Here is a 10,142-nt window from a genome sequence, read left to right on the forward strand (position 1 = left end):
GTGATAGGGTTACACCTACACAACGAGAGGTTGCACTTAGAATTTCCGAGTGTGAATCATCATTAATAGATCAAATTAATAAGCAACAAGAAAGGTTATGTGAAAAATTATATTCAACAAATCCTTTAGAACATTGGGAAATGGATAAGGCATTTGCTAAAATAACTCTAACAAATCCTAATAAGATTATTAGAGTAAGACAAATGGTTTATACCTACCAAGATATATTAAAATTCGATGAACAAATAAAAGAATTGTTGAATAAAAAGTTAATTAGGAATAGCAAGAGTCCTCATAATAGTCCAGCATTCATGGTTAGAAACCATGCAGAGGAAAAACGAGGTAAGGCTAGAATGGTCATCAATTATAAGCAACTAAATGATAATACTGTTTTTGATGGCTATTACATTCCTAATAAAACTGTGTTATTTAATAGAACTAGTTGCACTACTAGAAATAGGCTAAATAGCGACGGAAAGCTTCCGACGGACCAAGTATTCCGTTACAAACTGCAAAACTTTACGACGGAATTGAGTTCGTCGTTAGGTAACGACGGAAACAAGTTGTTCCGACGAATTTTCCGTCGCAATATTTCCGACGGAAATTTATTCCGTCGTAAATTATATGTTCCGACGGAATTTTCCGTCGAAAATAAAGTTGCGACGGAAAATTCCGTCGGAAAATATACATTACGACGGATTATTTCCGTCGCAAACAATCAGTTTTTTAAAAAACGGAAACCCAAAATAACTTGACTAAAAAAAAGAAGGGGGAAAGAACGGGGAAACAACTTGACCTAGTCAGTTAGAGGAAATAGAAGGAGAGAGAAAGAGAGAGGGAAAGAGGAAGAGGGGGTTTCCGCCGCACTTCGCACACAGCTCCGACGAAGACTCACACCGCCGCCGTGAAGGAGGACGAGAAAGAGAAGGCGGAAGAGAAAGGGAAAGAGAAGGCGGAAGAGAAAGAGAAAGAGAAAGGGAAAGAGAAGGCGGAAGAGAGAGAAGGCGAAGAGAAAGAGAAGGCGGCGCTGCTGGTGTTGCTGGGCGATTCTCCCTTCACGGCGCTGCTGGTTGTTGCCGGCGCCGCATCTAGGTCAGTTTTGTTTGTTTTTTTTTTTTTGTTTTCCTTTTTTTTTTTTTTTTAAATTTCCATTCAAATCTGACTTACCCCTCACCACCACAACCGCAGCCTCCGTCCTCCTACCTTCCCTCGCCGTGGCTGAAGCTCATCAGGCTTGTAGTGAGGTGAAAATTCTGGTTAGTTGTTCTTTCCCCCATTTTTTTTCAATTTAATTTTGTTTAATAATAAACCATTATTTATTTAATTAATTAATTAAATATTTTGTAGGATTTATACACTTAGATGGTTTAATCCTCAAACAGAAGTGCAGATCTAACGGTTAGTCGCATTACAAACCCTAATATAATGTATGTATGTTAGTTTTAGTTTGGTTTTGTTTAACATAACTTACTTTAGTTATGTTTATTCTAATATAACGTGTTTTAGTGTAGTTTAGTTTAATTTTTTTTTTGTGTGTATGTTAGTTTAGTTTTATATAATAAAACGGTAGTTTGTTTTGGTTTGGTTTAGTTAAATATGATATGTTAGTTTACTTTTGGTATGGTGTGATTTGGTTTAATTATGATATAATGTCTAATATTATGTATGTTAGTTTATGGTATATATTTATAAATAAATCATTTACATAATCATATGCCTAGATACCCGTTCAAGGCATACACATTAGGAGTATGTCTTGAATAGTCCCCGGTTGGGACTGTCCTTGTACGTTTATTGTCACTTAGGTGGTGAATGTGTTCCATTTTTTTGATTCTAAGGAATATCCTTGCTCGTCATTTCCCTACAATGTTCTCTGGGTACATATATAGGTGTATATAATCGCCTACATCGTGTACTTGGAGAACGGTAGGGAAATACTGCCGGATTTTCCATAGAATCGAAAACTTGGCATACATTCACTAGTGAGATTAAACGTCCAAGGATGGGTTAGGTTGGAGTGATAAGGACCCTCGGAAATCATTTCATTTCTCATTTTCATTTTCATAATATTCTGTTAGATATTGATTATATAGTGTGGTTTGTGGCTAATAAAGTATACATATGCGTGAGTTGTGTAGAAGTTGTAACCATGAAACGAAGAGAACGTAGCTGGATGTATGTAAGGAAGATTGGGAATTCTGTTAATCCAGCATTTGAGAAGGGGGTAGACGAATTCCTTAAATACGTCAAAGATCATCCCGAGAGTAGCAACCCAAATGAAGTTAGGTGTCCATGTGCTAAATATAAGAACAAACGACTATGGGATGCAGAAACGGTTGAACTTCATTTGTATCGCAACGGTTTTGTACCTAATTACTATGAGTGGATGTGTCATGGGGAAGGGTTTCCAGGAACTCCTAAAGGGCAATCAAATGATTATCGTGAAATGGTTTTGGATGCATTTGGTCAGTCTCAAGATCATGGGCATTCCGAAGAGGCTAGTGGTTCATCAGAGGAGGAGCCAAATGCACAAGCTAAACAATTTTTTGATTTGTTGAAGGCTTCTGAACAACCATTATACGATGGGAGTTCATTGTCTGTGTTAGAGATGGCTTCTAGAATTACCAGCCTGAAGTGCGAGTATAATTTGCCGCACCGATGTGTCGACGGGTTTGCTAGTTTGGTTAATGAAGCAATTCCTAACAACAACAATATGGGCAAGACATTCTATGAGGTGAAGAAAATTGTTAAGGGATTAGAGTTGCCTCATGAAAAGATTCATGCATGCCCGAAAGGATGTATGTTGTTTTGGAAGGATGATGCTGAGTTATCTACATGTAGGGTGTGTGGTAGTGACCGATACAAGGAGACTTCTAAAGGTAGCTTAGTGCCTTTGAATGTTCTATTTTATTTCCCTATCACACCTAGGTTGCAAAGGCTATTTGCAACTAAAAACATTTCGGGGGAAATGACATGGCATGCGAAAAATCCTCGAGTTCAAGGCACAATGGCTCATTCTAGCGATAGTGAAGCTTGGAAACACCTTGATAGCTGCTTTCTTGACTTTGCCTCCGAACCTCGTAATGTTCGTCTTGGCCTATGTACAGATGGCTTTGCTCCACATGGTCAGTTTGGGGGACAATATTCTTGTTGGCCTGTTATTTTGACCCCTTATAACTTGCCCCCATCAATGTGTATGAAAAGACAATTCATGTTTCTTTCATTGCTCGTTCCTGGTCCTAAAAACCCTAAGGGAAACTTAGATGTTTACATGCAACCGCTCATAGACGAGTTGAAACAATTGTGGGAAGTTGGCGCAAATACTTTTGATATTTCAAGAAAACAGAATTTTAATCTACGAGCAGCCATCTTATGGACCGTTAGTGACTTTCCAGCTTATAGTATGTTCTCTGGTTGGACCACAGCTGGTAAGAAGGCTTGTCCATATTGCATGGAAAAAAGCAAAGCATTTTGGCTCGAACATGGTGGAAAAGTTTCTTGGTTTGATTGCCATCGCCAATTCCTTCCGACAGATCACCCTTTTCGAAATAGTAAAACTGCATTCTGTAAAAACAAAGTTGAAAAAGGTTCACCACCTCACATCATGTCAGGAGAGGAACTTTGGGAATGTGTGAAAGACCTTCCAAAGGCAACAGATGGCCCCGAGGCACTCAAACGTCTTAAAAAAGCGAAAAAAGGATGGTTCAAGCAAAGCACTCTCTGGGAGCTTCCATATTGGAAGCATCTGCTCATTCGTCACAACTTAGATGTCATGCATGTTGAAAAGAATTTCTTTGATCAGCTGATTCACACTATAATGGATGTGAAAAAGCTATCTTGTGAAAAAGCTATCTTGTGACACGCCATCAGCAAGGAATGACATTGCCAAATATTGTAAACGGCCTCAGCTTCATCTTCAAGAAGATGATAGAGGAAAAGAATTCATGCCAAAGGCTCCTTTCGCTCTTGACAAGGCTCAGAGGAAGGTTCTGTGTGAATGGGTTAAACAACTGCGGTTTCCTAACGGATACGCCTCCAATTTGAGTAGATGCATTGATCTGCAAGCATGTAAGCTCCACGGAATGAAAAGCCATGATTGTCATGTGTTCATGGAGAGGTTTTTGCCCACCGCTTTGAAAGTATTGCTTCCTAACCATGTGTGGAATGCAATTACAGAGATAAGCCAATTCTTTCGCGATTTGTGTTACTAAAAAATGACAGTTACTGACATGGAGCGATTGGAAAAAAACATAGTTGAGATCCTTTGCAAGCTTGAGAAGATTTTCCCTGCTGCATTCTTCAACTCCATGGAGCATTTACCAATTCATTTGCCTTATGAGGCAAAGTTATGTGGACCTGTCCAGTATCGGTGGATGTATCCTTTCGAAAGGTAAATCAAAGGCCCTTTCTCAATTCTTTCTTACATCCCATTCAGTGTCATAACCTACTTATACTTCTCAATTGCAGGTTCCTGAATCACTTGAAACGAAAAATTGGTAACAAGGCTCGAGTAGAAGGTTCCATATGCAACGCCTATCTCACTGAAGAGATAGCAAACTTTTGCTCCAATTACTTTCAGTCTTCAGTTGACACAAAAACACGAGATCTAGGTCGAAATGTGAATGCCGATGTGGATTCTATGGTTGACAATGATGAAATTCCAGAGTTGTTCACCGTGGATACCGGTCGAGTGTCAAATGTGGGTAAAACTCGGTTTTTAGATGACAAGGAACTCGAATGTGCTCATTTGTTCGTTTTAAGAAATATTGGCATACTCGGTGAATATGAAAGGTAAGTAATTCAATGATATTTTTCAAAAATCCTTATAATTAAAATAATTGAAACAATGATATGACACTTGTCATTAATCTACTAGGGAGTTTGAGGACTACATTATTCATACACGAACTGATTTGCGTAGAGAAGATGTCATGGAGAAATGCGAGGGTGAATTCCCTAATTGGTTTCACCAAAAGGTTATAATACTACTCTAACAACACTTATCGATTAACTTGTGATTGTACACTAAATTTCAATGAGTTCTAATTTTGACAATTCTATTCGAACCGGTTTTAGGTGGTTGAACAAAAACCAAGTTCCGATGTGTTGCGAGCACTGTCGATGAGGCTTTTCAAGCGTGTTCGGACTTGGAACCAGATATTCGTCGGTGGATTTAATTTCCATACACAGTCCTATGGGAAACACAAATCTACCATGAATTATGGTGTGTGTGTGTGTGTCCAGTGAGGACGGTGGAGAGTATTTCGGCATTTTAGACGATATTATTGAACTTGTCTACACCGGTCCCGAAAGAGAGTACAAGACTATTTTGTTCAAGTGTAATTGGATGGATTGTGGTAGAGGAATGAGCATACATGAACAATACAAGCTCATCGACGTAAATCATACTAAGAAATATCCCAAGTATGATCCATTTGTCTTATCTTACCAAGTTTCTCAAGTGTACTACGCATCATACCCTAGCCTTAAACGAGATCGAGTTCAATGGTGGGCTGTGTTTAAAACACAAGCAAGGTCGGTGGTTGATGCTCCAGTGGACTTAGAGTTTTTGCAGGCACCTTCACCACAAGTTCATGCAACACTTTGTCCTCTGAATGACATTCCAGACTATGATCTAGATATTGATGACGATGATGACGATGGCTTTATTATCTCCAGTGAAGAAGATGAAGAATCTAGCATTGACTCTAGTGACAGTGACGATGACGAGGACATCGATGTATTTTTAGATGACACTAGTGACAGTGATAATAGTAGTGATAGTGATAGTAGTGATAAGAGTAATGAAGGGGAGACTATGTAGTTACTATGTAATTTTAGTAGTTTAAAGATGACTGGGTCTTGTAATGTTTCATTTCTTTTTTTATTACATTTTATTTTTCTTTGTACCATGATTCCAATGTTTCATTACTATTTTTGTTGAATTTAATTTAATTAGTAACATGGCTCTAAAACTGCATTACTTTTTTTGGCTAAATTTAAGTTAATTAGAAACATTGTTTTAATTGTCCTTGTATTTGAAACTGTTTCAGGTGGTCATGGCGGGAGGAAAAAAAGGGGAAACATCGAAGAAGACAAAGGGGAAGGGCATTACTCAGGTTGTTGTGCACGACGATGAGGAAGACTCAATGGAGGAAGAGGAAGCACACGATTTGGGGGCGTCTCGAGAAATCATCACTCGGACACATATTCAGCCACATATTCAGTCACAACATCACCAGCATCAAGGGCAACAACTCGAGGGGCAACAACTTGAGGGGGGAACAAGAAGAAGATCCTAATGATTTGCCGGAGTTAGACCCTACCACACTTTGGTACGGTTGTGGTTGTATTGAAATATTTGCTACTTTTATTTCTAACATGTTCTGCTCACATGTTTTTCATAATCTACTAACATTGGTATCTCTACTTTATTACAGGTTTGATGCAAAAAAGGTGAAGAACGTAATCTCCGACACACTCACCGGTTATTATCGAGAGCCTTGGAGAAATTACGGAGAGGTTGATGAAGGATCAAGAGAACACTTCTGGAATTTGTTCAGCGTATGATAACCTTGACCTAGCATAATATACGTTGTATAGGCTATATTGGTGGAGTTTAGTTTCTAATATAACTTTTTTTTTATGTATTGCAGAAAAAATTCAAATGGGCACCTCAGTTGAACGATCATGTGAAGCGAACCTTCGAAGACAAGTTTGCAAATCGCCTACGTGACACGTTCTAAAACATCACAAAGAAGATGAATGGAGCCAAACCACGATGGCTTAATGAGAATGTGCACAAGAAGATGCTGCATATTTTTGCCCATGATCCAACATATAAGCAGCGGCCGGAACAAAACAAGAAGAACAGAAGGGGCGGATCCATGGATAATGTCGTTGAACCAACCCACTTTCAAGGTTCCATGTCAGCTGTGCAACATGCAAAAAGGATGGTAAGCTTACTAAAATGTGTAGTATTAATGAAGTTAATTGTGTATTATTAAAACAGTTTAATGACATGTTGCCACAATTTTTTTTCCATGTAATTATAAAGGCGGAAAACAATCAAGGCCAGATTCCAAATGCCCCTGACCTTTTCAAGAAGACACACTTCAAGGATGTTCCTGGGCAAGGGCAAGTGGCTGCCAACACCAAGGCCAAGAGGATTGCGGTAAAAACTTCATTATATCTTTCATTACTCTTATACCAAAGTTTGTTGAATTTGAATGAATAGGGTTCCTAAAATGTGTTATGTGCTAGTTTCATTTGAATTCACGCCATAGGCACCAAAAACTATGTATTTTTGGCATGTTAGAAGAAAGAACGAAGTCATTTCATTAAAATGGTAGAAAATGGGCAAAGTAGAAGCCACATAGGCCAAAATTGGTTGAATTTGGATGAATAGGGTTCCTAAATTGTGTTAAGTGCTAGTTTCATTTGATTTCAAGCCATAGGCACCTAAAACTATGTATTATTGCCATGTTAGAAGAAAGAACGAAGTCATTTCATTAAAATGGTAGAAAATGGGCAAAGTAGAAGCCACATAGGCCAAAATTGGATGAATTTGGATGAATAGGGTTCCTAAATTGTGTTAAGTGCTAATTTCATTTGATTTCAAGCCATAGGAACCTAAAACTATGTATTATTGGCATGTTAGAAGAAAGAATGAAGTCATTTCATTAAAATGGTAGAAAATGGGCAAAGTAGAAGCCACATAGGCCAAAATTGGTTGAACTTGGATGAATAGGGTTCCTAAATTGTGTTAAGTGCTAGTTTCATTTGATTCCAAGCCATAGGCACCTAAAACTATGTATTATTAGCATGTTAGAAGAAAGAACTAAGTCATTTCATTAAAATGGTAGAAAATGGGCAAAGTAGAAGCCACATAGACCAAAATTGGTTGAATTTGGATGAATAGGGTTCCTAAATTGTGTTAAGTGCTAGTTTCATTTGATTTCAAGCCATAGGCACCTAAAACTATGTATTATTGGCATGTTAGAAAAAAGAATGAAGTCATTTCATTAAAATGGTAGAAAATGGGCAAAGTAGAAGCCACATAGACCAAAATTGGTTGAATTTGGATGAATAGGGTTCCTAAACTGTGTTAAGTGCTAGGTTCATTTGATTTCAAGCCATAGTCGCCTAATACTATGTATTATTGGCATGTTAGAAGAAAGAACGAAGTCATTTCATTAAAATGGTAGAAAATGGGCAAAGTAGAAGCCACATAGGCCAAAATTGGTTGAATTTGGATGAATAGGGTTCCTAAATTGTGTTAAGTGCTAGTTTCATTTGATTTCAATCCATAGGCACCTAAAACTATGTATTATTGGCATGTTAGAAGAAAGAACGAATTCATTTCATTAAAATGGTAGAAAATGGGCAAAGTAGAAGCCACATAGGCCAAAATTGGTTGAATTTGGATGAATAGGGTTCCTAAATTGTGTTAAGTGCTAGTTTCATTTGATTTCAAGCCATAGGCACCTAAAACTATGTATTATTGGCATGTTAGAAGAAAGAATGGAGTCATTTCATTAAAATGGTAGAAAATGGGCAAAGTAGAAGACACATAGGCCAAAATTGGTTGAATTTGGCAAAGAAAGAAAGATTAACAACCGTTACCGTGTGTGGCTACATTTGCTTGAATGTTAACTGCTCGTGTTCTAAAAATTTGTTGGCTACATTTTCTTGAATGTTAACTAGAACAATTTTTTTATCATGTATATTTTGTAGGAGACCTACCAGAAGAAGCTCGAAGAAGCTAGGAGTCAAGGGATTCAGAAGAGTCCTAATGAGTTGTATTGGGAGACGGTGGGGGGGCGCAATAAGAAGGGTCGTGTGAAGGGACTTGGCCAAAGTGCAGAGCTGTACTATGGCAACCGAATGGGTCGAGTTTCCAGTTCTTCACAACAATACACTCCATCCATCATTTCTCAGATGCAAGATCAGATGGAACATAGGGTGCAAGCTCTCCAAACTCAAATGGAAGCTGAGATGCAAAGCCAAATTGAAGCCAAAATGGCTGAAATGGAGAGGAGATACAAGGAGAGTATGGATGAGATGATGAGTCGTTTCACCAACAACAGCACATGTTCGACCATTCCTCCTCAGCCTCGAGACCCTAGGGATGACCCAGGTAGTGGTGGAGCAGGCCAGGGTACCCCGGCGATTGTTTAGCTTAGCTTCACTCTACTCTACCATAGCTTTTGTGTAGTTTTAGTTGGATATTATATTACTTTGGATTATCTATTGTTGTAGGACATTAATCATATATATATATTAATGTAAATATGAAAATTTTAAATTTTTTGGGTGGTTTATTAATTTTTTTTTGTAGAAGAAAACAGGTGTAGGTTGTTCAGGTTTATCAAATATTTTTTTTATATAAAAAAAAAAACTAAATATATTAAAATCTGGAACAGATATTTGCGACGGAACTAGTGGTCGCAAAATTTGCGACGGAAATTATCTGTCGGAAGAAAACCAAATTTGCGACGGTTTTTTCGTCGTAAACTAGCGACGGAAATACATTCCGTCGGAATATTAGCGACAGAATAATCCGTCGCAGTCGCAATTTTCCGACGGATTAGTCCGTCGCAACTAATATTTTTCCGACGGATTATTTCCGTCGCCATATCACAATTGTGACAGAAAAATCCGTCGCAAATCTCCATTAACGACGGATTCTTTTTCGTCGGAAAATTGCGACGGAACCAGGCCTTCCCCCCAATTTTCAGCCCGACAGACTTTTTTCCGTCGCAATTTCCGTCGGAACACTCTGTTGCGACGGAAATTCCGTCGGAAATTCGCTAATTTGCGACGAAGGTTTTTGCGACGACGACTTCCGACGGAATTCCGTCGGAACCTTGTTTTCCGACGGAATTTGACTTGATTCCGACGGAATTTTTCCGTCACTATTTTGCTGTTTTCTTGTAGTGTTGAGCCATCGCGCGCAATGCGCGCGATAGCCCAATAAACACGGAATGAGTGAAGTTAATGGTACCTTTAAATATTTGTACTGTATAAATCTAATAAAGCTATGTGTTAAAAACGGGTTTAGATGTAGTTAGGCATTCAATGGTAGGCCGTAGAATTTATAAAAATTTGGCTTTTAACACTTAAGCTTTTACAACTTTTGA

At 38.3% G+C, this 10,142-nt stretch overlaps 2 protein-coding genes across 5 annotated transcripts; both read left to right on the top strand.

The window, feature by feature from the left end:
* The first annotated feature begins 785 nt into the window (after window positions 1-785).
* Window positions 786-9,309, top strand: LOC145617555 (uncharacterized). 4 transcript variants are annotated; one of them, XM_081672269.1, is made up of 8 exons: window positions 786-1,092; window positions 1,189-1,256; window positions 1,348-1,398; window positions 6,054-6,335; window positions 6,441-6,564; window positions 6,657-6,956; window positions 7,058-7,174; window positions 8,737-9,309. In XM_081672269.1, exons 6-8 carry the CDS (start codon window positions 6,762-6,764, stop codon window positions 9,178-9,180), a joined length of 756 nt encoding a protein of 251 aa, XP_081528395.1. In that variant the 5' UTR covers window positions 786-1,092; window positions 1,189-1,256; window positions 1,348-1,398; window positions 6,054-6,335; window positions 6,441-6,564; window positions 6,657-6,761; the 3' UTR covers window positions 9,181-9,309. The 4 variants fall into 4 exon arrangements, with proteins under 4 accessions (XP_081528395.1, XP_081528396.1, XP_081528393.1 ...); XM_081672270.1 differs by having other exon boundaries at window positions 1,189-1,244; XM_081672267.1 differs by lacking the exons at window positions 6,054-6,335; window positions 6,441-6,564; window positions 6,657-6,956; window positions 7,058-7,174; window positions 8,737-9,309 and adding an exon at window positions 2,139-3,872.
* LOC145617556 (uncharacterized) lies at window positions 4,197-5,912 on the top strand. The gene is made up of 4 exons (XM_081672271.1): window positions 4,197-4,390; window positions 4,468-4,791; window positions 4,877-4,976; window positions 5,077-5,912. The coding sequence occupies exons 1-4, from the start codon at window positions 4,215-4,217 to the stop codon at window positions 5,245-5,247; spliced, it is 771 nt and encodes a 256-aa protein (XP_081528397.1). The 5' UTR covers window positions 4,197-4,214; the 3' UTR covers window positions 5,248-5,912.
* Window positions 9,310-10,142: the final 833 nt, after the last annotated feature.

Source organism: Chenopodium album, chromosome 26, assembly GCF_948465745.1.
Source record: "Chenopodium album chromosome 26, dcCheAlbu1.1, whole genome shotgun sequence".
Lineage (NCBI taxonomy): Eukaryota > Viridiplantae > Streptophyta > Magnoliopsida > Caryophyllales > Amaranthaceae > Chenopodium > Chenopodium album.